Source organism: Phyllobates terribilis, unplaced genomic scaffold (assembly GCF_046119375.1).
Source record: "Phyllobates terribilis strain yellow unplaced genomic scaffold, ASM4611937v1 Scaffold_4__5_contigs__length_816908805, whole genome shotgun sequence".
Classification (NCBI taxonomy): domain Eukaryota; kingdom Metazoa; phylum Chordata; class Amphibia; order Anura; family Dendrobatidae; genus Phyllobates; species Phyllobates terribilis.
Genome location: NW_027362764.1, coordinates 5252236 through 5279955, shown reverse-complemented (window position 1 = coordinate 5279955; position 27720 = coordinate 5252236). Strand labels below are relative to the sequence as shown.

Here is a 27720-nt window from a genome sequence, read left to right as displayed (position 1 = left end):
CGTGTATATCAGCCAGTGTGGGCGTGTGTTTTTTTGTGATTGACGTTCTATGCTCCCGGATTACTCAGTAGAGTGGGCGTGTCCTCAGCGTGATTGGCAGTCGGAGGGGGAGGGTCTCCCGCTCTGCACAGGCCGCAGCAGCATTGCCCGGCAGGCAGCGAGTGTGGCGGCGATGAAACAAAGGCAGGTCGGGCTCGGCGCCCCCGGCGGCTGTAACGGCAGCAGCAGCAGCGGAGGAGACGGCAGGCTGGCGGGGCCCAGGCAGAGAAGAAGGCGCCGCCGGGGAGGCGGAGCGGCCGCCGGGGAGGAAGGCAGCCCGGCCACACGCCAGTACCAGCAGCAGGCCGGGCCTCGCCGGGAGGAGCCCCGGAGGGATCCCGAGGAGGAAGAGGACGGAGAAGAGGAGGACGAAGAAGAGGAGGAAGAGGAGGAGTGTGAGGGGGAGGAGGACGACGGCGACGGGGACTCCATGGCGGCCGCTCCGCTGGTCCAGGCGCGGAGGAAGGACGGAGGCCCCGCCGCCAAGTTCTGGGAGAGTCCGGACACCGTGTCCCAGCTGGACGGCGTGCGGGTGTGGATCGGCAAGAACTACAAGAAGGTAAGGGAGGCCTGGAGAGGCTGAGGGAAAAGGAGGCCCGGAGAGGAGGAGGAGAGGCCGGGGGAAAGGGAGGCCCGGAGAGGAGGAGGAGGAGAGGCCGGGGGAAAGGGAGGCCCAGAGAGGAGGAGGAGGAGAGGCCGGGGGAAAGGGAGGCCCAGAGAGGAGGAGGAGGAGAGGCCGGGGGAAAGGGAGGCCCGGAGAGGAGGAGGAGGAGAGGCCGGGGGAAAGGGAGGCCCGGAGAGGAGGAGGAGGAGAGGCCGGGGGAAAGGGAGGCCCGGAGAGGAGGAGGAGGAGAGGCCGGGGGAAAGGGAGGCCCGGAGAGGAGGAGGAGGAGAGGCCGGGGGAAAGGGAGGCCCGGAGAGGAGGAGGAGGAGAGGCCGGGGGAAAGGGAGGCCCGGAGAGGAGGAGGAGAGGCTGAGGGAAAGGGAGGCCCGGAGAGGAGGAGGAGGAGAGGCCGGGGGAAAGGGAGGCCCGGAGAGGAGGAGGAGAGGCTGAGGGAAAGGGAGGCCCGGAGAGGAGGAGGAGAGGCTGAGAGAAAGTGAGGCCCGGAGAGGAGGAGGAGGAGGAGAGGCTGAGGGAAAGGGAGGCCCGGAGAGGAGGAGGAGGAGAGGCCGGGGGAAAGGGAGGCCCGGAGAGGAGGAGGAGAGGCTGAGGGAAAGGGAGGCCCGGAGAGGAGGAGGAGGAGAGGCCGGGGGAAAGGGAGGCCCGGAGAGGAGGAGGAGAGGCTGAGGGAAAGGGAGGCCCGGAGAGGAGGAGGAGAGGCTGAGGGAAAGGGAGGCCCGGAGAGGAGGAGGAGAGGCTGAGAGAAAGTGAGGCCCGGAGAGGAGGAGGAGGAGAGGCTGAGGGAAAGGGAGGCCCGGAGAGGAGGAGAGGCTGAGGGAAAGGGAGGCCCGGAGAGGAGGAGAGGCTGAGGGAAAGGGAGGCCCGGAGAGGAGGAGAGGCTGAGGGAAAGGGAGGCCCGGAGAGGAGGAGAGGCTGAGGGAAAGGGAGGCCCGGAGAGGAGGAGAGGCTGAGGGAAAGGGAGGCCCGGAGAGGAGGGGAGGCCCGGAGAGGAGGAGAGGCCGGAGGAAAGGGAGGCCCGGAGAGGAGGAGGAGGAGAGGCCGGGGGAAAGGGAGGCCCGGAGAGGAGGAGGAGGAGAGGCCGGGGGAAAGGGAGGCCCGGAGAGGAGGAGGAGGAGAGGCCGGGGGAAAGGGAGGCCCGGAGAGGAGGAGGAGAGGCCGGGGGAAAGGGAGGCCCGGAGAGGAGGAGGAGGAGAGGCCGGGGAAAGGGAGGCCCGGAGAGGAGGAAGAGGAGAGGCCGGGGGAAAGGGAGGCCCGGAGAGGAGGAGGAGAGGCCGGGGGAAAGGGAGGCCCGGAGAGGAGGAGGAGAGGCCGGGGGAAAGGGAGGCCCGGAGAGGAGGAGGAGAGGCCGGGGGAAAGGGAGGCCCGGAGAGGAGGAGGAGAGGCCGGGGGAAAGGGAGGCCCGGAGAGGAGGAGGAGAGGCCGGGGGAAAGGGAGGCCCGGAGAGGAGGAGGAGAGGCCGGGGGAAAGGGAGGCCCGGAGAGGAGGAGGAGAGGCCGGGGGAAAGGGAGGCCCGGAGAGGAGGAGGAGAGGCCGGGGGAATGGGAGGCCCGGAGAGGAGGAGGAGAGGCCGGGGGAAAGGGAGGCCGGGGGAAAGGGAGGCCCGGAGAGGCCGGGGGAAAGGGAGGCCCGGAGAGGAGGAGGAGGAGAGGCCGGGGGAAAGGGAGGCCCGGAGAGGAGGAGGAGGAGAGGCCGGGGGAAAGGGAGGCCCGGAGAGGAGGAGGAGGAGAGGCCGGGGGAAAGGGAGGCCCGAGGAGGAGAGGCCGGGGGAAAGGGAGGCCCGGAGAGGAGGAGAGGCCGGGGGAAGGGAGGCCCGGAGAGGAGGAGGAGAGGCCGGGGGAAAGGGAGGCCCGGAGAGGAGGAGGAGGAGAGGCCGGGGGAAAGGGAGGCCCGAGGAGGAGAGGCCGGGGGAAAGGGAGGCCCGGAGAGGAGGAGGAGGAGAGGCCGGGGGAAAGGGAGGCCCGTAGAGGAGAGGCCGGGGGAAAGGGAGGCCCGGAGAGGAGGAGGAGGAGAGGCCGGGGGAAAGGGAGGCCCGGAGAGGAGGAGGAGGAGGAGAGGCCGGGGGAATGGGAGGCCCGGAGAGGAGGAGGAGAGGCCGGGGGAATGGGAGGCCCGGAGAGGAGGAGGAGAGGCCGGGGGAATGGGAGGCCGGGGGAAAGGGAGGCCCGGAGAGGCCGGGGGAAAGGGAGGCCCGGAGAGGAGGAGGAGGAGAGGCCGGGGGAAAGGGAGGCCCGGGGAGGAGAGGCCGGGGGAAAGGGAGGCCCGGAGAGGAGAGGCCGGGGGAAAGGGAGGCCCGGAGAGGAGAGGCCGGGGGAAAGGGAGGCCCGGAGAGGAGAGGCCGGGGGAAAGGGAGGCCCGGAGAGGAGGAGGAGGAGAGGCCGGGGGAAAGGGAGGCCCGGAGAGGAGGAGGAGGAGAGGCCGGGGGAAAGGGAGGCCCGGAGAGGAGGAGGAGGAGAGGCCGGGGGAAAGGGAGGCCCGGAGAGGAGGAGAGGCCGGGGGAAAGGGAGGCCCGGAGAGGAGGAGGAGGAGAGGCCGGGGGAATGGGAGGCCCGGAGAGGAGGAGGAGGAGGAGAGGCCGGGGGAATGGGAGGCCCGGAGAGGAGGAGGAGGAGGGGAGGCCGGGGGAATGGGAGGCCCGGAGAGGAGGAGGAGGAGGAGAGGCCGGGGGAATGGGAGGCCCGGAGAGGAGGAGGAGGAGAGGCCGGGGGAATGGGAGGCCCGGAGAGGAGGAGGAGGAGAGGCCGGGGGAAAGGGAGGCCCGGAGAGGAGGAGGAGGAGAGGCCGGGGGAAAGGGAGGCCCGGAGAGGAGGAGGAGGAGAGGCCGGGGAAAAGGGAGGCCCGGAGAGGAGAGGCCGGGGGAAAGGGAGGCCCGGAGAGGAGGAGGAGGAGAGGCCGGGGGAAAGGGAGGCCCGGAGAGGAGAGGCCGGGGGAAAGGGAGGTCCGGAGAGGAGAGGCCGGGGGAAAGGGAGGTCCGGAGAGGAGAGGCCGGGGGAAAGGGAGGCCCGGAGAGGAGAGGCCGGGGGAAAGGGAGGCCCGGAGAGGAGGAGGAGGAGGAGAGGCCGGGGGAAAGGGAGGCCCGGAGAGGAGGAGGAGAGGCCGGGGGATAGGGAGGCCGAGGGGGCCTCTTGTGCTCTGGGCGCTCTCTTGTGCTCTGGGCGCTCTCTTGTGCTCTGGGCGCTCTCTGGGGGCTGGTGGCTCTCTCGTGCTCGCTGCCATTTTCACATGATCTGCAGCTTCCGGCGTCGCCCGTGATGCTGACATTGGGGCGAGTTCTTCGTTGTGTGGAGCCTATAATCCTCTCTCCACCATCTCTGCTGCTGTCAGTAAATATGAACTTTATAATCAGAAGCTAAACACCAGCACTGACCTGAGACCCCTGACAGCTGAGGGGGCTACAGTGTGTCGGCGCGGACAGTCCCTCCTGTCCTGATGTCTGACCCCCCCCCCCATACCAATAACAGCAGCAATTCTGAAGCCCTGTAACTTGCATGGTTGATATGGGAGCACTCTGGTAGTGAACAGGTTAAAATCCAGGTCCTTGCTTAACTGAGTTGTGCTGGATTGATTTGTCATGCCTGTCTGTATCTGAGCAGACTGGAGCAATCACTGCTGGAGGCAGCACATGTAATCAGGAGCTGCCATAGAAGCAGAATAACCAGATCAGCCCAAACCTTGCATCACTTCGTCCATGAGGATGATCTCCCATCACCTCCCCCGTCTCCTTATTATACCTCCTGTATAAAACACTGAATAACACGATCTGACTCCATATACCGAAAAACTATCATCAAAATCCCGATAAAGCTCAAATCCGATGCCCCAGACTCCACCGCAGGGCGTCTAATCCTGTCCGTATGGAGGGAGGAACTGGTAAGACTTAACCTGTAGCCAAGAGCACTGGAGAGGAACCTCCGACGTCCCCCACAAGACCCTGCACACATACATCAGGGTAAGGGGAACATGAATGCTAAAGACCCCCAAGATTAGTCTGCCGATGTTCTCCCACAGCCCCCCCCCAATATAGAACATGACCAGAACATAATAAGTGTGTACAGGCGTCTGACCAGTATCTGTGATCGAAGGTGCTGCGTAAGTTATATCAGTGCCGGAGCGTTATACTGTCATGGCCAAAGGTGTTGGCACCCTTGAAATTGTTCCAGAAAATGACGTATTTCTCTCAGAAAGTTATTGCGATTCCATATGTTTATTTCCTTTGTTTGTATTGAAATAGAAAAAAAACTGAAAAAAAGGCAAATTGGACAAAAACCCACAAAATGTGCCAGACAGAATTATTGGCGCCTTCCACTTAATATTTGGTTGCACAACCTTTGGAATAAATAACTGCAATCAATCGCTTCCTATAACCATCAGCTTCTTACTCCTCAGCTGGGATCTTGGACTCTTCTTACATCTCCAGGTCTCGTATGTGAAGACGTCTTCTCCCAACAGCAACTATAAGATCTCTCCACAGGTGATCAATGGGATTTAGATCCGGACTCATTGCTTCACTTCAGATCTCTCCAGCGCTTTGTTGCCATCCATTTCTGGGGGGCTTCTTGTCCTGCTGGAAGACCCATGACCCAAGGACGCAGCTTTCTGACCCTGGGCACTACATTGCCACCCAAAATCCTTTGGTAATCTTCAAATTTCATAATGTCTTGCACACAGTCAAGGCACCCAGTGCCAGAGGCAGTAAAACAACCCCAAAACATCTATGATCCTCCACCATATTTGACTGTAGGTACTGTGTTCTTTTCTTTTTAGGTCTCATTCGGTTTTCTGTAAACAGTAGACTGATGTGCTTTACCAAAAAGCTCTATCTTGGTCTCATCTGTCCACAAGACTCTTTCCCAGAAGGATTTTGGCTTGCGTATATTTTAGCAAACTGCTGTCTAGCTTTTTTATGTCTGTGTCAGCAGTGGGGTCCTCCTGGGTCTCGGCTATAGCATTTCATTCACATGTGGATGGATAGTTCGCACTGACACTGATGCACCCTGAGCCTGCAGGACAGCTTGGATTGCTTTGGACCTTGATTGGAGCTGCTTATCCACCATCCGGACCATCCTGCGTTTCAACCTTTCATCAATTTTACTCTCCTGTTCACATCCAGGGAGATTAGCTACAGCGCCATGAGTTATAAACTTCTTGATTATGTTGGGCACCGTGGACAAAGGAACATCAAGATCTCTGGAGATGGACATATAACCTTGAGATTATTTTTAAAAATTTGGGTTCTCAAGTCCTCAGACAGTTCTCTTCTCCTCTTTCTGTTCTCCATGCTTAGTGTGGCACACCCAGATACACAATGCAAATATTGAGTCAACTTCTCCCCTGTTATCTGGTTTCAGGTGTGATTTTCATATTGCTCACACCTGTTACTTGCCACAGGTGAGTGTGAACGAGCATCACATGCTGGATACAAAGTTGTTTATTCATAAAGGAAATAAATGTGTATAACAAAACGTGTAATTTTCTGGAACAATTTTAAGGGAGCCAACACTTTCAGTCATGACTGTATGATGTAATGTCTGAAGGTTATATCAGTACTGGAGCATTATAAGAGGGGCTGACATCAGTCACATATGGTGTAATGTCTGGAGGTTATATCAGTACTGGAGAGTTATAAGAGGGGCTGATATCAGTCACATATGATGTATTGTCTGGAGGTTATATCAGTACTGGAGCGTTATAAGAGGGGCTGATATCAGTCACATATGGTGTAATGTCTGGAGGTTATATCAGTGCTGGAGCGTTATAAGAGGGGCTGATATCAGTCACATATGATGTAATGTCTGGAGGTTATATCAGTACTGGAGCGTTATAAGAGGAGCTGTATCAGTCACATATGGTGTAATGTCTGGAGGTTATATCAGTACTGCAGCGTTATAAGAGGGGCTGATATCAGTCACATATGGTGTAATGTCTGGAGGTTATATCAGTACTGGAGCGTTATAAGAGGCTGATATCCGTTACATATGGTGTAATGTCTGGAGGTTATATCAGTACTGGAGCGTTATAAGAGACTGATATCAGTCACATATGGTGTAATGTCTGGAGGTTATATCAGTACTGGAGCGTTATAAGAGGCTGATATCAGTCACATATGATGTAATGTTTGGGGGTTATATCAGTACTGGAGCTTTATAAGAGGAGCTGATATCAGTCACATATGATGTAATGTTTGGGGGTTATATCAGTACTGGAGCTTTATAAGAGGAGCTGATATCAGTCACATATGATGTAATGTTTGGGGGTTATATCAGTACTGGAGCGTTATAAGAGGTGCTGATATCAGTCACATATGATGTAATGTCTGGAGGTTATATCAGTGCTGGAGCGTTATAAGAGGGGCTGATATCAGTCACATATGATGTAATGTCTGGAGGTTATATCAGTACTGGAGCGTTATAAGAGGAGCTGTATCAGTCACATATGGTGTAATGTCTGGAGGTTATATCAGTACTGCAGCGTTATAAGAGGGGCTGATATCAGTCACATATGGTGTAATGTCTGGAGGTTATATCAGTACTGGAGCGTTATAAGAGGCTGATATCAGTTACATATGGTGTAATGTCTGGAGGTTATATCAGTACTGGAGCGTTATAAGAGACTGATATCAGTCACATATGGTGTAATGTCTGGAGGTTATATCAGTACTGGAGCGTTATAAGAGGCTGATATCAGTCACATATGATGTAATGTTTGGGGGTTATATCAGTACTGGAGCTTTATAAGAGGAGCTGATATCAGTCACATATGATGTAATGTTTGGGGGTTATATCAGTACTGGAGCTTTATAAGAGGAGCTGATATCAGTCACATATGATGTAATGTTTGGGGGTTATATCAGTACTGGAGCGTTATAAGAGGTGCTGATATCAGTCACATATGGTGTAATGTCTGGAGGTTATATCAGTACTGGAGCTTTATAAGAGGAGCTGATATCAGTCACATATGATGTAATGTTTGGGGGTTATATCAGTACTGGAGCTTTATAAGAGGAGCTGATATCAGTCACATGATGTAATGTTTGGGGGTTATATCAGTACTGGAGCGTTATAAGAGGTGCTGATATCAGTCACATATGATGTAATGTCTGGAGGTTATATCAGTACTGGAGCTTTATAAGAGGCTGATGTCAGTCACATATGGTGTAATGTCTGGAGGTTATATCAGTACTGGAGCGTTATAAGAGGAGCTGATATCAGTCACATATGGTGTAATGTCTGGAGGTTATATCAGTACTGGAGCGTTATAAGAGGAGCTGATATCAGTCACATATGGTGTAATGTCTGGAGGTTATATCAGTACTGGAGCGTTATAAGAGGGGCTGATATCAGTCACATATGATGTAATGTATGGAGGTTATATCAGTACTGGAGCTTTATAAGAGGGGCTGATATCAGTCACATGGTGTAATGTCTGGAGGTTATATCAGTACTGGAGCTTTATAAGAGGAGCTGATATCAGTCACATATGGTGTAATGTCTGGAGGTTATATCAGTACTGGAGCGTTATAAGAGGGGCTGATATCAGTCATATATGGTGTAATGTCTGGAGGTTATATCAGTACTGGAGCGTTATAAGAGGAGCTGATATCAGTCACATATGGTGTAATGTCTGGAGGTTATATCAGTACTGGAGCGTTATAAGAGGGGCTGATATCAGTCACATATGGTGTAATGTCTGGAGGTTATATCAGTACTGGAGCGTTATAAGAGGGGCTGATATCAGTCACATATGGTGTAATGTCTGGAGGTTATATCAGTACTGGAGCGTTATAAGAGGCTGATATCAGTCACATATGGTGTAATGTCTGGAGGTTATATCAGTACTGGAGCGTTATAAGAGGGGCTGATATCAGTCACATATGATGTAATGTCTGGAGGTTATATCAGTACTGGAGCGTTATAAGAGGGGCTGATATCAGTCACATATGGTGTAATGTCTGGAGGTTATATCAGTACTGGAGCATTATTTGAGGGGGTCTATGGTGGGTACAGATCTTGTGTGTAGCACGTCTTCTCGGAGCTGGCGGGAGAAGCTGACTGCTCCTGCTATTATCTCCTTACTTTCTGCTGCAGTTGTGTCCTGATCTTGGGGTGACGCTGCTCTTCTGAGGACATTCCAGGTCCTTGGTGCTCAGATAGTATGCGGTGCACTATCCACGCGTTTCGCTGACGTCTTCCTCAGGAGAAGCACAGAATGGAGCAGACAGCGGCTCGGAGTCGGTGTGAAAGCTGAGCTGCCATTTTCTGTATTTTGTGGTTCTCCAGAGGATCTTCTGTGAAACGCTTGGATAGTGCACTGCTCACTGTCTGAGCACCAAGGACCTAGAATTTCTTTCCCCCCCGCAGCGCAGCGTCGTCCCGTCCATCCTCTGATATCTGCGCTGGATCTTCTCACCTGCGGATAATTCCGCCTTTATAAGCGTTTCCCCCCCACATGCCGCCTGTTACATTGTATCTTCAGGCGGCATGTGACTCGATACAATTGTAACAAACCCTCAGCTCAGAGAAGTATTTGCAAGTGAATGAGCATGTTCTCACAGCCAGCAGAGATCCGGACGATGAGGGATTTCTGTTCCTTGTGGTGACACCGCGGCCTGGAGGGGGCGCTGGGTCGATATCGTCGGAACGGGGGTTGTCGAACGGTGGGCTGCGTGGTCTTTCCTGTGGGCCGTTGTTAACCCCTTGTCTTCCGCCCCCAGTACGTGCAAGCCGACTCTCCCACCAATAAAGCGCTGGCCGTTCTCGTCTCTCAGCTCCTCCAGTTCCAGGAAGATGCATTTGGACGACATGTTACCAACCCGGCCTTCACCAAACTGCCTGTAAGTGTCCGGTGCTACCGGGGGGCACATTGTGGGGGAGACCCCAGTGATATCCATGCCGGACCCATAGTGGGGGAGACCCCAGTGATATCCATGCCGGACCCATAGTGGGGGAGACCCCAGTGATATCCATGCCGGACCCATAGTGGGGGAGACCCCAGTGATATCCATGCCGGACCCATAGTGGGGGAGACCCCAGTGATATCCATGCCGGACCCATAGTGGGGGAGACCCCAGTGATATCCATGCTGGACCCATAGTGGAGGAGACACCAGTGATATCCATGCCGGACCCATAGTGGAGGGAGACCCCAGTGATATCCATGCCGGACCCATAGTGGGGGAGACCCCAGTGATATCCATGCTGGACCCACAGTGGGGGAGACCCCAGTGATATCAATGCCGGACCCATAGTGGGGGAGACACCAGTGATATCCATGCCGGACCCATAGTAGGGGAGACCCCAGTGATATCCATGCCGGACCCATAGTGGAGGGAGACCCCAGTGATATCCATGCTGGACCCACAGTGGGGGAGACCCCAGTGATATCAATGCCGGACCCATAGTGGGGGAGACACCAGTGATATCCATGCCGGGCCCATAGTGGGGGGCTCACAGCTGCGTACTCCCCGTGTTTGCTGTTATGAGGGTCTCCTGTGCTTTATCTTTGTATATCTGTGTTGTGCATTTTGCAGATTAAATGCTTCTTGGATTTTAAAGCCGGCGGTGCCCTGTGTCACATACTGGGGGCTGCATACAAGCACCGGAGCGACCAAGGAGGGTAAGAGCCATAAAGTCGTCATATAATAAAATGTCACTCGTGGTCCCCCGCACCGCTCTTCCATCCTCTCCCCATAAGGCTCAAGTCCTGGAGGTGACTGTGTGAACGGAGCGTGTACCGTGGATGCCAACGACGGGGAATATCCCGGCTGAAGGGGGTTACAGATGGGTCACCCGACATCCACCGCCACCGATCAGCTGCTTGTAAGACCCCTGGTGGCCAGAGCCGGGAGTGCTGCTCCTGCATAAGTGGTGGACGTTCTCTGTACTGCAGCTCTGCTCATATTGAAGTGCATGAGATCTGTGCTGCAGTACCGAGAACGGCCACGACACGGTGTGCAGCGCTGCACTGTCGGCTCTGTACACTGTTTGCAGCTCCCGCTTTGCCAGAGATAAACATCTGATGGGTGAGGTGCCGGGTGTCGGACCCCCATCTGATGTTGATGACACAAGTCCCGGGCAGCCCCCGCTCTTCTTACCTTCTGCTCCGGATTTTCAATGATCTCTGACATTTTTTTTTTTCCCCACAGGAGGAGGTTCGATTTGCAGAATCCATCACGGATGGATCGCAACGTGGAGATGTTCATGGCCATCGAGAAGACTCTGATGCAGGTGGGCTCTACACAGGGTTAATATCCGCAGCTTGGTCAAATTCAGGACCACCGGTGCAGTGGTGACTCCTGGCCAATGGGCTGCCACAGAATCTTGCAGCTCAGGAGCCCCCCGTCCTCTCCAGTGGAACGCGGGGACACAATGTGCTGCAGACACTTGATGGCCTCTCATATCCGGGCTTCATGTACACCTGTATACCCACCCGCGTACACCTATACCCACCCCCCTGTACCCAGCCGGGTATACACCACCAACCAAAAAAACAAGCCCCATAGGGCGATGGAGAAATAACAAAGTTATGGTTCTTGGCAGAAAGGAGGAAAAAGCAAAAGCACAAAAAAGAAAATCTGCTCAAAGGTGGAAGGTGAAATCTGAGCATCTGCTGCTGGGGCCGTCATTTGTTATGCAATTGTAGGAGTAACTGCCGTTATGTAGGCAGTGGTGCCCCCCCGCTCTTGTCAGTGCGGCGGCAGCCGGTGGTGCCACCCGCGCGTGTCGCTGCGGCGGGAGCCGGTGGTGCCCCCCTTCCCGCGTGTCGGTGCGGCAGGAGGCACTGCTTTCAGGACTAGTCTTTTCCCTCCTGTTTGGAGTCCTGATAGTCCGGCACAGATCTGGATCCCCCCTCACAGGCTGGTTGTATGCACCGTCAGTGAGCGCATCCTCTCGGGTCCCCTTGGTGCCGGATTATTGGACGTCTCCGTCCTGGTGACTTCCTTTTCTTTATCTGCTCTTGACCTCCGTGCGTTTTGCCTTCCCTGTAGAACAACTGTCTGAGCCGACCGACCGTCTACCTCGTCCCCGAAATAGAGCTGAAGCTCGGCAATAAGCTGAAAGACATTGTGAAGCGGCATCAGGTGAGCGACGAGGGGGCGGCAGGCGGCGGTAGACCCCCCGCTCCATACCACGGGCTGATCAGTCGTCTTTGTGTTCTAGGGTACAATCACCGAAGAGAAGTCGAAAGCCTCGCACCATGTGCACCCCGTGCCTACCTCACCGGACGATGGTAAGGAAGACCCCCGCAGGAGCGGAGATCGTATAGGGGGCTCTGGGAAGGGGAGGGGGGCCCCAGCATGGTGTGTCCCGGGGGGAGAGGGGCCCCAGTGTGGTGTGTGACTAGGTAGAGGGGCCCCGTGTGCTTGGCCCTTAGACAGCGGGTAAGGCTCCTGCTGAAACCACTTGCCTTATGGTCAGACCGATCTGAAGGGGCTGAAGTCTTTACGTGTTAGGACAGGAGGGTCTGCTGGGATTTTTGATCATTTTTTGCCACAATCTCGTATGACCACTAACAGTTATTTATATTTTTCCCAGAGGAATGGCTGAGACCCCTTGTGAAGAAGGATAAACAAGTTCTTGTGCATTGGGGCTATCACCCGGACAGGTGAGGGGGCCGAGGCCGGAAAACTATGGGTTGTTGGAGGGTATTGTGCATAAATAACATTTCAGCAATCAGTAAACTATTCCCTGCAAACATGGATGGGTCTCCAGTTACCGATGGTGAGCACAGCCTAGCCAGACGCCCGGTCTCATCACAATCCCTTAAATACACTCCCTGCCCCACCCACCCCTTCCCGCCCCGCTCGTTCTCAGGGACGCCAACTCCCCCTCGCTCTCACGGTCGCCAGGCCACTGCTCCGCTCGCTGTCACGGTCGCCAGTCTCCCCCCACGCTCCGCTCGCGGTCGCCCGGCTTCCCCCGCTCGCTGTCGGGGTCGACCACCCCGCCTTTTCTCGGGCTCGCTCGCCCGGCCGCCCCGCCTTTTCTCGGGCTCGCTCGCCCGGCCGCCCCGCCTTTTCTCGGGCTCGCTCGCCTGGCCGCCCCGCCTTTTCTCGGGCTCGCTCGCCCGGCCGCCCCGCCTTCTCTCGGGCTCGCTCGCCCGGCCGCCCCGCCTTCTCTCGGGCTCGCTCGCCCGGCCGCCCCGCCTTCTCTCGGGCTCGCTCGCCCGGCCGCCCCGCCTTCTCTCGGGCTCGCTCGCCCGGCCGCCCCGCCTTCTCTCGGGCTCGCTCGCCCGGCCGCCCCGCCTTCTCTCGGGCTCGTTCGCCCGGCCGCCCCGCCTTCTCTCGGGCTCGCCCCGCTGACTACACCGTTTGTGTCTTCCAGCTATGATTCCTGGATTCCGGTCACAGACCTGGATGTGGATATCGAGGATCCGCCGATCGCTGAGAAACCATTGAAAGTGAGTGACTCGGGTCGATCACGTGTCCGGTTCTGAGGCCGCACGACGCTCCGCTAATCCACAAACATCCCGTCCTTCCAGGTTCATGCAAAATGGCTGCTGGACACGGACGTGTTTAACGAGTGGATGAACGAGGAGGACTACGAGGTGGACGAGAACAAGAAGGCGACCGGCTTCCGGCAGAGGATCTCCCTGAAGAGCGACGAGGTACGGGGTGATCGGATGCAGGTGATCAGTGTGTCGGGTGTGATTGGTGCTGCTTGTCCCCAGTTGGTTCGTTCAGGGATTACTGGCGGGATCTCCTGACTCTACGATCGCGTGTAGCGGCCGCTGCTGCTCGGACGTTTATAGGCGCCATCTTTAATGTTTCAGGCCGTGCGGAGCCCCGAGAGGAAGGACCGGAAGTCTGTGGGGGCCGCCAAAAAGAGGAAGCGCTCGCCGTCCCCGCAGACGCCGTCTGAGTCCCGCAAGAAGCCAGGAAAGAAGGGGTAAGATCACAGCGTGGACCTGCGGACACGTACTACTACTCCCACTCTGACAGCGGGGAGTAGTCCACAGCTGGATTATTCCAGTTCATTTTCCCAGTTCCGATCACGGTGGGGTCATATGGACGATGTGTGACGGCGGAGACCCCCGGCCGCTCTTCTGTGGCTCCAGGCCGATAATCAAATTACTTTGGGTTAAGAAGTTTCCAAAATGGGCGATTGCTCGTTCTCCGTGCACCGGCGCCAATCGCCACCGATCACCCCCTCGTCCTCAGAACAATCCAGACTGGATGCAATTGTAGCAGAAGCCCAGCTGTGAAAACGGTTCACTCTGCCGAGGTGATCTGCCTCTGCATGTAAACCTCAGGGACATCAAGCAGAGCTCTTACCATTGTGAGGAGCTGACGGTCAAAGTGTGATAGACCCCAAACGCTGAGACCGCCTTACATTCAGGAGCCCCGTGAGGTGTCACTAAGAGGGACGCAATGGAGGTGAAGGTCCTCCGCTCCGGAGGCCGCGAGGACGATCACCTATAATATCTCAGCTCTGCTTCATCTCCAGCCAAGGAGGACTGTACGGCAAGCGGAGATGGCAAAAGGAAGAGGACGAGCAGGAGGATCTGACGAAAGACATGGAGGACCCTACACCTGTCCCCAACATGGAGGAAGTCATCCTCCCCAAAAATGGTGAGTTTACATCCCTCAACACTAGTTGATGTGGCAGCCTTGCTGTCCTCCCCGCTGACTGTTACCTCTGCCTCTCTCACTGACTGTCAGCCTCTGGCCCCTGAATCCCCGCCAGTGACTGTCAGCCTCCAGCCCCTGCCCCCTCCCCGCTGACTGTCAACCTCCGGCCCCTGAACCCCCACCAGTGACTGTCAGCCTCCGGCCCCTGAACCCCCACCAGTGACTGTCAGCCTCCGGCCCCTGAACCCCCACCAGTGACTGTCAGCCTCCGGCCCCTGAACCCCCACCAGTGACTGTCAGCCTCCGGCCCCTGAACCCCCGCCAGTGACTGTCGGCCTCCGGCCCCTGAACCCCCGCCAGTGACTGTCGGCCTCCGGCCCCTGAACCCCCGCCAGTGACTGTCGGCCTCCGGCCCCTGAACCCCCGCCAGTGACTGTCGGCCTCCGGCCCCTGAACCCCCGCCAGTGACTGTCGGCCTCCGGCCCCTGAACCCCCGCCAGTGACTGTCGGCCTCCGGCCCCTGCCCCCTCCCCGCCAGTGACTGTTGACCTCCGGCTCCTGCTTCCCACCCACTGACTGTCGCCTCATTTTTTTTCTGTGTAGTGAATCCAAAGAAGGACAGCGAGCACACGCCTGTCAAGGGAGGAGTAGTGGCGGACTTGGGTAAGTCTCCGGCACACAATGGACGGAGTTGCATAAATGATAACAATGATTATTTCCAGATTTCCTTCATTCGGTGCAGAGTTCTGACGTTTCCTCACATAGTGCAGCGCCACCTGGTGTTCCGTGTACAGGCCTGGCGCACGTCCATCAGATGGTGGTCGCGGGTGCCGTGCCCGGACATCTCCTCTCAGCCCCGTCTCTATTATAGCTTTCTGTCCGCTTGACAGGAGCAGAGATCCTGCAGATCAGTTGTGGAGACTCCTTCCCCCTCTGGCAGCTGACAGTCCCTTCTTCCTCGTCAGAGCCCGTCCTCAGCCGCGCGGCGCAGTCTCTGCATTATAACATTCTCTGCACAATTTGGGTAAATTTACTGTTTGTTTTTGGCAGACGAGCAGGAGGAGGAAGCGGTGGCTGCAAGCGGCAAGGTGAGTGCACCCCACCTATAGACCGTGGTCCTGTCTCGTGATCCCAGCTGTGTGACGGGGATCATCTGATGGCGGTTCTAGTACTGGATCCCTGTGATCGAGGCTGGGTTTTTTTTGTTTTTTTTGCTTCGCTTTTAGGAAGATGAAGATCCCAGTCGAGGAGATCAGAGCCGGATGATGGACAACGGGGAAGACAACGTGACGGAGCAGACGAACCACATCATCATCCCCAGCTACGCCGCGTGGTTCGACTACAACAGGTGAGGATCAGGCCACATAGGGCCATTGTGTCACCCCCCCCCCGTTGTGTGTCACCCCCCCGTGCTCGGAGGTAATGAGCGTTTCGTCTCTTCCAGTATTCACGTCATCGAGCGGCGGGCACTTCCTGAATTCTTCAATGGGAAAAATAAATCCAAGACCCCAGAAATGTAAGTGTCAGGAGGCACGGAGGTTAAGATTGGCTTCTGTGATCGGGTATTGGGCACAGAACGGATGGGGAGGCTGACGTTGATTTTGGCTTCCTTTTCCATAGATACCTGGCGTACCGCAATTTCATCATCGACACGTACAGACTGAACCCTCAGGAGTATCTGACCAGCACCGCCTGCCGGAGGAACCTGACCGGAGATGTCTGTGCCGTCATGAGGTGAGACGTGGCTCCGGTGGGACGTGGAAGGTAGTTTGGATTACAGCGGTGGTGTAGAACTACAACTCCCAGAATGCCTATGCTGGGGCCCAGGATGTAGTTTTGCAGTTTGGAGCCGCAGCTGTGGCTTCCTACTGGGGCTGAACTACAACTCTCAGCATGCTGATGCTGGGACCTCCAGTGATCCTCGACAGGGCTCTGAATGGAGCGGAGGTGACACCAGAGGCCTGCGATCCTACAGGATAGCTTGAAGCCGTGGTAGCGTTGTGGCCCATGACCTGCTGTCCTGGGCCCGTCACCGGCGCGCTGCTGTTGGCGCCATTGCTGTGACGAGCCCGCTGCCTCTCACTCGCGTGTTTCTCCCCTCCGCCTTGCGCCCGCACGTTTCTCCCTTCCGCCCCGTAATCGTGTGCTTCTCCCCTCCTCAGGGTCCATGCCTTTCTGGAGCAGTGGGGGCTTGTGAATTACCAGGTGGATGCAGATTCCCGGCCTATGGCCATGGGACCACCCCCGACGCCCCATTTTAACGTGCTGGCGGACACCCCGTCTGGTCTGGTGCCTCTGCACATGAGGACCCCGCAGGTATGGTGCACCCGCCTCGGACCACCTTGGTTAGGGCTGACTGTCGGGGCGCAGTGATGATTTCGAGTGATGATTCCTCCAGGTGCCGTCTGCTCAGCAAATGTTAAACTTCCCAGAGAAAAACAAAGACAAACCGAGCGACCTGCAGAACTTCGGACTCAGAACGGACGTTTACTCCAAGAAGACGCTGGCGAAGGTCGGACCGGGGGGATCGGGCTGTGGTAGGAATATGTGGCTGGTAAGAAAGGCGACTCACGAGGTTTCTTTACTTCACAGAGCAAATCTGCAAGTGCCGGGAGGGAATGGACGGAGCAGGAGACTCTGCTTCTCTTAGAGGTGAGTGGTGGCCGCGTCCGGGCTCTCGTGCGCTCCCGCCCTCCGGGCTCCCGCCTGCCGCCTCTGGGCTCTCGTGCGCTCCGCCTGCCGCCTCTGGGCTCTCGTGCGCTCCGCCTGCCGCCTCTGGGCTCTCGTGCGCTCCGCCTGCCGCCTGCGGGCTCTCGTGCGCTCCGCCTGCCGCCTGCGGGCTCTCGTGCGCTCCGCCTGCCGCCTGCGGGCTCTCGTGCGCTCCCCGCCCGCCGCCTCCGGGCTCTCGTGCGCTCGCCGCCTCCGGGCTCTCGTGCGCTCCCCGCCCGCCGCCTCCGGGCTCTCGTGCGCTCCCCGCCCGCCGCCTCCGGGCTCTCGTGCGCTCCCCGCCCGCCGCCTCCGGGCTCTCGTGCGCTCCCCGCCCGCCGCCTCCGGGCTCTCGTGCGCTCCCCGCCCGCCGCCTCCGGGCTCTCGTGCGCTCCCCGCCCGCCGCCTCCGGGCTCTCGTGCGCTCCCCGCCCGCCGCCTCCGGGCTCTCGTGCGCTCCCCGCCCGCCGCCTCCGGGCTCTCGTGCGCTCCCCGCCCGCCGCCTCCGGGCTCTCGTGCGCTCCCCGCCCGCCGCCTCCTTGCTCTCGTGCGGCTGACGCTCTTTCCTTTCACGTTCTCAGGCTCTGGAAATGTACAAAGACGACTGGAACAAGGTGTCGGAGCACGTGGGAAGCCGCACTCAGGACGAATGCATCCTCCACTTCCTCAGACTTCCCATCGAGGACCCTTACCTCGAGAACTCCGACGCCTCCCTCGGGCCTCTGGCCTATCAGCCTGTACCGTTCAGCCAGTCCGGCAACCCAGTTATGAGCACGGTCGCCTTCCTGGCCTCGGTGGTCGACCCCAGAGTCGCAGCTGCAGCCGCCAAAGCCGCCTTAGGTAATTATTGCTTCACACTCCTCATGTGACGTTACGGGTTAGAAAAAGTGGGAAACGTAAAGACCTTTCCCGGATATCTGCTTGCTGTCAGTGAATTGATTGATGGGTTCTGACCGATGCTGTAACGACCCATGCATCGGTGATATGCTGTGCAGGAATTTCTGCATGACATAATTCAGTGATCAGGATGCATTTACAGTCCTGTTCACACCACATTTTCCGCTTTCTGCTGTTTTCTCATCTCAGAGGAATTCTCCCGGGTGCGTGAAGAGGTTCCCCTGGAGCTGGTGGAGGCGCACATCAAGAAGGTGCAAGAGGCGGCCAAGGCACTGGGTAAAGTGGATCCCACCTACGGGCTGGAGAGCAGCTGTATAGCAGGAACCGGCCCAGAGGAACCGGAGAAACCCAGTGAGTTCAGCCGCCAGCATGGAGAACTGACCCATAGCCTGAGGGGGCGTCCGGCACCGCTCACGGTCACATCAGGTGATCAGCACTGACTACGTCCTCACCGTTGTGGAAGTGAGCATGGCCAGAAAACCCGGCCAAACTGCATAAAGTGCTAGCATCCATGATGGGAGTATTACTCCAGGCATGACTTGTGCTCAGTGCTGCCTCCCTGTGGCTGCTCTGTCAGCTCATCACTAGAGCCTGCTGTAGATCACTAGAGCCTGCTGTAGATCTCTAGAGCCTGCTGTAGATCTCTAGAGCCTGCTGTAGATCTCTAGAGCCTGCTGTAGATCTCTAGAGCCTGCTGTAGATCACTAGAGCCTGCTGTAGATCTCTAGAGCCTGCTGTAGATCTCTAGAGCCTGCTGTAGATCTCTAGAGCCTGCTGTAGATCTCTAGAGCCTGCTGTAGATCTCTAGAGCCTGCTGTAGATCTCTAGAGCCTGCTGTAGATCTCTAGAGCCTGCTGTAGATCTCTAGAGCCTGCTGTAGATCTCTAGAGCCTGCTGTAGATCTCTAGAGCCTGCTGTAGATCTCTAGAGCCTGCTGTAGATCTCTAGAGCCTGCTGTAGATCTCTAGAGCCTGCTGTAGATCTCTAGAGCCTGCTGTAGATCTCTAGAGCCTGCTGTAGATCTCTAGAGCCTGCTGTAGATCTCTAGAGCCTGCTGTAGATCTCTAGAGCCTGCTGTAGATCTCTAGAGCCTGCTGTAGATCTCTAGAGCCTGCTGTAGATCTCTAGAGCCTGCTGTAGATCTCCAGAGCCTGCTGTAGATCTCCAGAGCCTGCTGTAGATCTCCAGAGCCTGCTGTAGATCTCCAGAGCCTGCTGTAGATCTCCAGAGCCTGCTGTAGATCAGTATTGACTGTAGGAAAGTTTTGGGCTCCTGTTTGTGATTTCACCTTACTGCTTTGTTCACACCTGGCGGCCTCGGCTTGCTGCACCGTCTGGCAGCGTGCACGTCCCGGCTCCAGAGATGAATACACTCTGTAGAGACCCGGCAGCTTCTCTTATGGGGTTGTTTATTAACCCAAAATACCTTTCACCAAAGGTGAAACTACAGAAGAAGAGAAGATGGAAACTGAGACCCCCGAAGCCCCTCAGACAGAGAAGGTGAGTGTGGTCCTTTCCTACCTCTCATGAACATGCTGGTGATTGCCATTATCAATTAAGGGGGCTCTGGGCTTGGCGGGTGGCTCCGCTACTTTTATATTGATGAGCTCAGCTATCCATATTTGGATCAGCGGGGGGTCCGACATCCGGCACCCACCGATCAGCTGCTCTCAGTGCCGGCTGGATGTTTCCACAACTGCTAACCATCGGCCAGCACCGAGAGCGGCTGATGGCTCTTGGGGGTCCTCAGGACCGGTCCTTGTTATAACAATAGTGCACTAGCCCTAGGGGCCGGGTGGGGTCTGTCCATCACCATCTGATCCCCTTCTTCCCATCTGATGAGTGCCACTTGGTATGAGACCAAAAATGCGACCAGGTTCAAACCATGGGGGCTTATTAATAAAGTGCCGAACCCCGGACCCCGACGGCCTCTGAGAACTTTGTGAATTGTTTCAGAGTGAAGTTAAGAGCGAGAAGGAAAGTGAAACAGAGTCGTGCGAGAAGCCGGAGTCATCGGTAGAGAAGAAACCGGATGAAGAGGAGGAGAGCGAGCCGGCTCCAGAGGAGAAGACGACAGGTGAGGCTCAACCTGCTGAGTGGGCTGGGGGGGTGCTCTCGTGGGCCGGGGGCGCCTCGTCTCGTGGGCCGGGGGCGTCTGCGGCCGATCTCCTCGGTGGTGAAGCTGTGGTATGATGGTCGCATGAGGAATGTGGATAACGACAGTTTCTCTCCCCCTTGTAGAAGAAGAGACTGAAGAAACTAAGGAGAATGCTGACTCTGCGAAAGAGCCCGACCCCGCCAAGAAGAAGATGGAGAACGATATGAATGAGAGCAATGTAGCAATGGCCGCCGCTGCCGCTCTGGCCTCTGCGGCCACCAAAGCCAAGGTACGGTCCCTGACTGCCGTACTCCCGCAGCCACCGATGGTGTAGACCTGACACATCCTATAGATCCGTCTGTCGCGCTTTCCTCAGACATGGTGCAGAAGTCCTGACCCCGATCTGCTACCTGTGAGCTCGCTCTGCCTGCACCCGACGCGTCTCCCGGACCCCTGAGGATAGAAGTGAAGCTTCTTCCCCCTGCTGACCTCTATCTCTATAGTAATCAGTTCTTTTTCCCTCGTTTTCAGCACCTGGCTGCGGTGGAGGAACGTAAGATCAAGTCGCTGGTGGCGCTGCTGGTGGAGACGCAGATGAAGAAGCTGGAGATCAAACTGCGGCATTTTGAGGAACTAGAGACCATCATGGACCGGGAGAAGGAAGCGGTGAGTGGTCTGCGGTGGGGAGGGGACGCCGGTGACTGAGGCTGCGCAGAAGCCGGATGCCATGGATGTGACCACTGTGTGTTGGGCTCTGCGGCCCCCTCCTCCCATGTTGCTGGGCTCTGCGTTGCATGCCGGCTCTGCTGCCCCCTCCTCCCATGTTGCTGGGCTCTACGGCCCCCTCCTCCCATAATGGTGGTTAATAAACCCCCTTTAATAAACCCCCTCCTCACACGGAGATCAGCTGTAGCCATCTTACAGTAAATGGCTGGAGGAGGGGTACACGGCTGCAGGAGGGGGGAATCGGCGGCAGGTGGGGTACGCTTCAGGAGGGGGACTCGGCGGCAGCTCCGCACCTCACATGGCGCCTGCGGGTTGATCCTGATGGACGTCTCCTCTGGTTGCAGCTGGAGCAGCAGCGGCAGCAGCTCCTGAACGAGCGGCAGAACTTCCACATGGAGCAGCTGAAGTACGCGGAGATGAGGGCGCGACAGCAGATGGAGCAGCAGCACGGGCAGAACGCGCAGCACCCCGCCGCACCCCCCGGTGCAGGAATGGGCCACATACAACCCCCTGCACACCCCGGAATGATGGGTCACCAACAGCAGCCGCCAACACAGCCCCCTCCATACGGTATACACCACCAGATGCCCCCTGCCCACCCGCCACAGCCAGGCATGTATTCTGGGCGCATGCAGGGGTGGGGTAAGTCTGAACGTGTGGCGTGTGATGAGGGTCTTGCACAGGGCGCATATCGTCTTCTCGCCCTTGTTCTTTCCTTCTTGGATTGTGAAATATTTAGCGGCTTCGGGGGGGCGATCGCTTTACATTTTCACTGAGGATTTTGATTTACCAACCTCTGGGGGGCTCCACTGCCAGGGTTTCTGTGACTGTTTGATTTCAGGGGTCTGCCGCAATGCATTTCTATCTGACTAGGGCCCCTCTGTGTACGTGGGCCCCCTCTGTGTACGTGGGCCCCCTCTGTGTACGTGGGCCCCCTCTGTGTACGTGGGCCCCCTCTGTGTACGTGGGCCCCCTCTGTGTACGTGGGCCCCCTCTGTGTACGTGGGCTCTTTGTCAGGCACCAACTTGTAAACAGACGATAAAGGAAGAATGAAACGCTGCGATCACCAAAATAAGGAAATCTGCTTTCTTAGATACAAGGACAAATCTACACCGACAATAAAAACATCTACAAAAGGCGAAACAGAAAATCTAGTGTCCATGACGGGACGAACGCCCCATCACCTGCCCAAATGGGGACAAGAAACCCTCATCCCAAATGTAAAACCTACAGGAAAACCCAATATCAGCAATACTGTATGTATAGAAAAATAATGGAGGTTACTAGTAAAGAATGAGACGTATCACTGATCAATATATATAAACAAATAGAAAATGTATCACCGGTCAGTAACCAATAACCAAGAATATCACCTTGTAGGGAATAATATTCCAAGAAATGCAGCAGATGTGGAGCAATGCTACAAAGCAAATGATCCGACACACAGCGGCCCAAGGAAATGATCCGACACACAGCGGCCCAAGGAAATGATCCGACACACAGCGGCCCAAGGAAATGATCCGACACACAGCGGCCCAAGGAAATGATCCGAGAAGAAGCCGCAGCTCCGGCTGCTACAAAGAAATATGTACAAAGTCCCTCTTACCCCTGAGGAAGCCGAAGCTTGGGTGGCGATACACGTGGGCTTCTTTCCTCCTCCTATTTACATGTACTTTGTACATATTTCCTTAGGCCGCTGTGTGTCGGATCATTTTCTTAGGCCGCTGTGTGTCGGATCATTTTCTTAGGCCGCTGTGTGTCGGATCATTTCCTTGGGCCGCTGTGTGTCGGATCATTTCCTTGGGCCGCTGTGTGTCGGATCATTTCCTTGGGCCGCTGTGTGTCGGATCATTTCCTTGGGCCGCTGTGTGTCGGATCATTTCCTTGGGCCGCTGTGTGTCGGATCATTTCCTTAGGCCGCTGTGTGTCGGATCATTTCCTTAGGCCGCTGTGTGTCGGATCATTTCCTTGGGCCGCTGTGTGTCGGATCATTTCCTTGGGCCGCTGTGTGTCGGATCATTTCCTTGGGCCGCTGTGTGTCGGATCATTTCCTTGGGCCGCTGTGTGTCGGATCATTTGCTTTGTAGCATTGCTCCACATCTGCTGCATTTCTTGGAATATTATTCCCTACAAAGTGATATTCTTGGTTATTGCTCGCTGCCCAGTGATACATTTTCTGTCTGTTTGTTTATATATATTGATCAGTGATACGTCTCATTCTTTATTTTTCTATATATAAATAACCCAGGTATTGGTGATATTGGCTTTTCCTGTAGGTTTTACATTCAGTATGAAGGTTTCTTGTCACCATTTGGGCTGATGATGAGGCCACTAGATTTTATGTTTAGCCTTTTGGCTTTTTAGATGTTTTTATTGTCTGTGTAGATTGGTCCTTTTTGTCCTTGTACGGTGGGTACGGAGAGTATTCAGACCCCTTTACATTTTTCACTCTTTAAATTCTAAAAAGTTCATTTTTTCTCATTAAAGTCCACTCTGCACCTCATCTTCACTGAAAAACCCCCCAGAAATGTAGAAATTTTTGCAACTTTATTAAAAAAGAAAAACGGAACTATCACATGGTCATAAGTCTTCAGACCCTTCGCTCAGACACTCATATATAAGTCACATGCTGTCCATTTCCTTGTGATCCTCCTTGAGATGGTTCTACTCCTTCATAGGACTCCAGCTGTGTTTAACCCCTTAAGGACTTTGGGATTTTCCATTTTCGTTTTTTGCTCCCCTTGTTCCCAGAGCCATAGCGTTTTTATTTTTTGGTCAATATGGCCGTGTCGGGGCTTATTTTTTGCGGGACGAGTTGTACTTTTGAACGACATCACTGGTTTTACCATATCGTGTACGGGAAAACTGGAAAAAAAATTCCAAGTGCGGTGAAATTGCAAAAAAAAGTGCAATACCACAGTTGTTTTTTGTTTTTGTTTTTTTACCACGTTCACTGAATGCTAAAACTGACCTGCCATTATTATTCTCCAGGTCATTACGAGTTCGTAGACACCAAACATGGACAGGTTGTTTTTTTATTTAAGTGGTGAAAAAAAAAATCCAAAGTTTTCTAAAAGGAAAAAAAAAAAAATTGGTGCTATTTTCCGAGACCTGTAGCGTCTCCATTTTTCGGGATCTGGAACCGGGTGAGGGCTTATTTTTTGCACGCCTAGCTGGTGTTTTTAATGATACCATTTTGGGGTAGATCCGATGTTTTGATCGCCCATTATTGCAATGTTGCGGCAACCAAAAAAACTTAATTCTGTCGTTTCAAATTTTTTTCTCGTTACGCCGTTTACCTATCACATTAATTCTTTTTTTTATATTGATAGATCGGGCGATTCTGAACACGGCGATACCAAATATGTGTATGTGAGGTTTTTTATTTTATTTTGAATGGGGCAAAAAGGGGGGTGATTTAAACATATTATATATATATATGTGTATTTTTACACTTTTTGCTTGCTTCTATAGTCTCTATAGGAGACAAGAAGCAGCAACTGTCCGATTGCCTCTGCTCCATAGAGGCGATGAGCAGATTGCCTCTGTGTAGCAGAAATGCTCACTTGCTATGAGCGCTGACCACTAGGTGGCGCTCATAGCAATCTCTACATGACAACGACTGGGGTCTGCTGCAGACCCTGGGTTGTCATGCCCACACATCGGCGACCCGCGATCATGTGACGGGGTCATCGATAGGCGGGGCTAATGCCGTGCTTCTGGCGTGGCGATGTTAAATGCCGCTGTCAGAGATTGACAGCGGCATTTAACTGGTTAACAGCCGTGGGTTCCACTCACTGAACCTGGGGGTGATGGCCTGGGGTGTACTAATACGCCCCAGGCTTTAAAGGGGTTAATTAAACTGATAGGACTTGATTTGGAAAGGCACACACCTGTCTATATAAGACCCCACAGCTCACAGTGCATGTCAGACCAAATGAGAATCATGAGCTCAAAGGAACTGCCCAAGGAGCTCAGAGACAGAATTGTGGCAAGGCACAGATCTGGCCAAGGTTACAAAAGAATTCCTGCATTACTCAAGGTTCCTAAGAGCACAGTGGCCTCCATTATCCTTAAATGGAATAAGTTTGGAACCACCAGGAGTCTTCCTAGACCTGGCCGTCCAGCCAAACTGAGCAATCGTGGGAGAAGAGGCTTGGTGAGAGAGGTAAAGAAGAACCACAAGATCACTGTGGCTGAGCTCCAGAGATGCAGTAGGGAGATGGGAGAAAGTTCCACAAAGTCAACTATCACTGCAGCCTTCCACCAGTCGGGCCTTTATAGTAGAGTGGCGCGACGGAAGCCTCTCCTCAGTGCAAGACATATGAAAGCCCGCATAGAGTTTGCTCAAAAATACATGAAGGACTCCCAGACTATGAGAAATAAGATTCTCTGGTCTGATGAGGCGAAGATAGAACTTTTTGGTGATAATTCTAAGCAGTATGTGTGGAGAAAACCAGGCACTGCGCATCACCTGCCCAATACAATCCCAACAGTGAAACATGGTGGTGGCAGCATCATGCTATGGGGGTGTTTTTAAGCGACAGGGACAGGACGACTGGTTGCAATTGAAGGAAACATGAATGCGGCCAAATACAGAGATACCCTGGATGAAAGCCTCTTCCAGAGTGCTCTGGACCTCAGACTTGGCCGAAGGTTCACCTTCCAACAAGACAATGACCCTAAGCACACAGCTAAAATAACAAAGGAGTGGCTTCAGAACAACTCTGTGACCATTCTTTACTGGCCCAGCCAGAGCCCTGACCTAAACCCAATTGAGCATCTCTGGAGAGACCTAAAAATGGCTGTCCACCAACGTTCACCATCCAACCTGACGGAACTGGAGAGGATCTGCAAGGAAGAATGGCCGAGGACCCCAAATCCAGGTGTGAAAAACTTGTTGCATCATTCCCAAGAAGACTCATGGCTGTACTAGCTCAAAAGGGGGCTTCTACTCAATACTGAGCAAAGGGGCTGAAGACTTATGACCAGGTGATATTTCAGTTTTTCTTTAATAAATTTGCAAATATTTCTACATTTCTGATTTTTTTTTCAGTGAAGATGGGAACAGAGTGGACTTTAATGAGAAAAAAATGAACTTTTTAGAATTTACCAAATGGCTGCAATGAAACAAAGAGTGAAAAATGTAAAGGGGTCTGAATACTTTCCGTACCCACTTTCTTTATTTTGGTGATCACAGCGCTTAATTCTTCTATTTTCTTGTTTTTACATAGTTTTGATTATAGTTAGTGCTTGTCTGATCCCATTATATCCCATTTATATAGATGGTGCCCTCAGATTTCTTGTCCTAGGCACTTGTCAGACCAGTGGGCTATTAGGGGGTCTCATCTGTTGGGAGCTTTTAGGCTCTCTCCCCTTTGTTTCCTGGGTTCGTCCTGCGCCCGGAGATGATGGGAGTGATGGTTGTGACGGGCAGCCTCCGGCTTCTCCTGATCCTATCTCTTCTCTCCTGCAGGTCAGATGCCCGGACCGAGCTCTCTGCTGTCAGGACCACCCATGTCTGGGCGAATGATGCCGAACATGCACCCTGCCGGACCTCCGCACCCCCCACCTCAGTCGGCAATTGCCCCGATGCCAAGCGGCATGATAGGACCACGGCCTCCTATGGCTCCAAATGGCATGTGTAAGCTGCTGACCCGCCATACCTGACGGACGATGCTGCGTACGGGGGTCTTGTGATCAGTGGCGCCCCCCCCGTGCGAGGCCTGGCCCACTGCTGTGCCCGGGAGTGTGCTAAGCCTGCAGATTTCTAAACTGATTTATCTTTTCTCCCCACAGATCCGGCGACTCCAGCTCCACCGCAGCAGCAGCCGCCTCCACCCAGCGACGGACAGACCCCACCCCCCATGGTGCCGCCGGCACCCTCCGCACCATAGAAAGGGCCAGCAAGCCCCCCGCACCCTCAGTCTCTGAATTCGTTTCTGAGTGACGACGTGGTTTTATTCTAAAAATTCAGTAATGTAAGCGCCCGGCTGTACGTGACCAACGACGCTCCACACAGCGAGCGGCTCCGCGCTCCTCCGGTCCTATTTATTGCACAGCGGCCATCCCTGATTAAAACTTCAGGTTCTCTCCCGGGTTTTAGTTCCTCCCTGTAGCAGAGCTCATCTTGTGCCGGGGTTTGTTGCATGTTCAATGTTCATTCTTTTTCTTTCTTTCTATTTTTTTGTATTTTTTTCTCTCTGCCATTTTATGTTTGTAATAAAAGTTCCTAAGTGAACGAGGAGCGGCTGTCCTGCTGGGCTGGGGGTGTCATAGTACTAGTCAGCCACTAGGGGGCCCCTCAGCGCAGTTCATGCTCCATTGTTTCTCCATCCGGGAGACGAGCTGCTGGAAGAGAAGACATAGGATGTATGTATATATATATATATATATATATATATATATATATATATATATATATATATATATATATATATATATATATATATATATATATATATATATATATAATGTCTGTATTATAGTCTGACATCTGCCGACTGCACGGTGAGGAGACAGTGAGTACAGCTCCTCGCTGCCGCACGTTACTCGATAGATCTCGCTCTACTTCTCATCATCTTTATTAGACTCTCCTGCATATTGTGCACTTACTCCAATCACCACCAAAGCTGCAGTTTGGATCCGTGTGACGTGGAGGCCTCCCCCCCCCCCCCCCCCCCCCCCCCGATCCGTGTGACGTGGAGGCTTCCCCCCCCCCCCCCTGGATCCGTGTGACGTGGAGGCTCCCGTCCCCCCCCTGGATCCGTGTGACGTGGAGGCTCCCGTCCCCCCCCTGGATCCGTGTGACGTAGAGGCTCTGCCCCCCCCCCCCCCCTGGATCCGTGTGACGTGAAGGCTCCCCCCCCTGGATCCGTGTGGCGTGGAGGCTCCCATCCCCCCCTCTGGATCCGTGTGACGTGGAGGCTCCCGTCCGCCCCCTGGATCCGTGTGACGTGGAGGCTCTGTCCCCCCCCCCCCCTGGATCCGTGTGACGCGAAGGCTCCCCCCCCCCCCCCCCCTGGATCCGTGTGGCGTGGAGGCTCCCGTCCCCCCTGGATCCGTGTGAC

At 55.1% G+C, this 27720-nt stretch overlaps 1 protein-coding gene and 1 non-coding gene across 3 annotated transcripts; both read left to right on the top strand.

Annotated features, from left to right (window-relative positions):
- Positions 1-75: 75 nt before the first annotated feature.
- Positions 76-26891, top strand: SMARCC1 (SWI/SNF related BAF chromatin remodeling complex subunit C1). 2 transcript variants are annotated; one of them, XM_073677086.1, is made up of 28 exons: positions 76-598; positions 9369-9488; positions 10184-10269; positions 10799-10880; positions 11642-11734; positions 11814-11883; positions 12189-12258; positions 12978-13053; positions 13135-13260; positions 13426-13541; positions 14100-14224; positions 14828-14887; positions 15275-15312; positions 15451-15572; positions 15669-15740; positions 15845-15958; positions 16387-16540; positions 16623-16736; positions 16817-16876; positions 17511-17769; positions 18016-18252; positions 19264-19325; positions 19782-19902; positions 20067-20212; positions 20455-20589; positions 20994-21261; positions 26127-26294; positions 26450-26891. In XM_073677086.1, exons 1-28 carry the CDS (start codon positions 173-175, stop codon positions 26545-26547), a joined length of 3618 nt encoding a protein of 1205 aa, XP_073533187.1. In that variant the 5' UTR covers positions 76-172; the 3' UTR covers positions 26548-26891. The 2 variants fall into 2 exon arrangements, with proteins under 2 accessions (XP_073533187.1, XP_073533188.1); XM_073677087.1 differs by having other exon boundaries at positions 77-598; positions 18016-18177.
- Positions 10906-11038, top strand: LOC141266292 (small nucleolar RNA SNORA5). The gene has a single exon (XR_012320335.1). It is a non-coding gene; the product is annotated as a small nucleolar RNA SNORA5 (small nucleolar RNA).
- Positions 26892-27720: the final 829 nt, after the last annotated feature.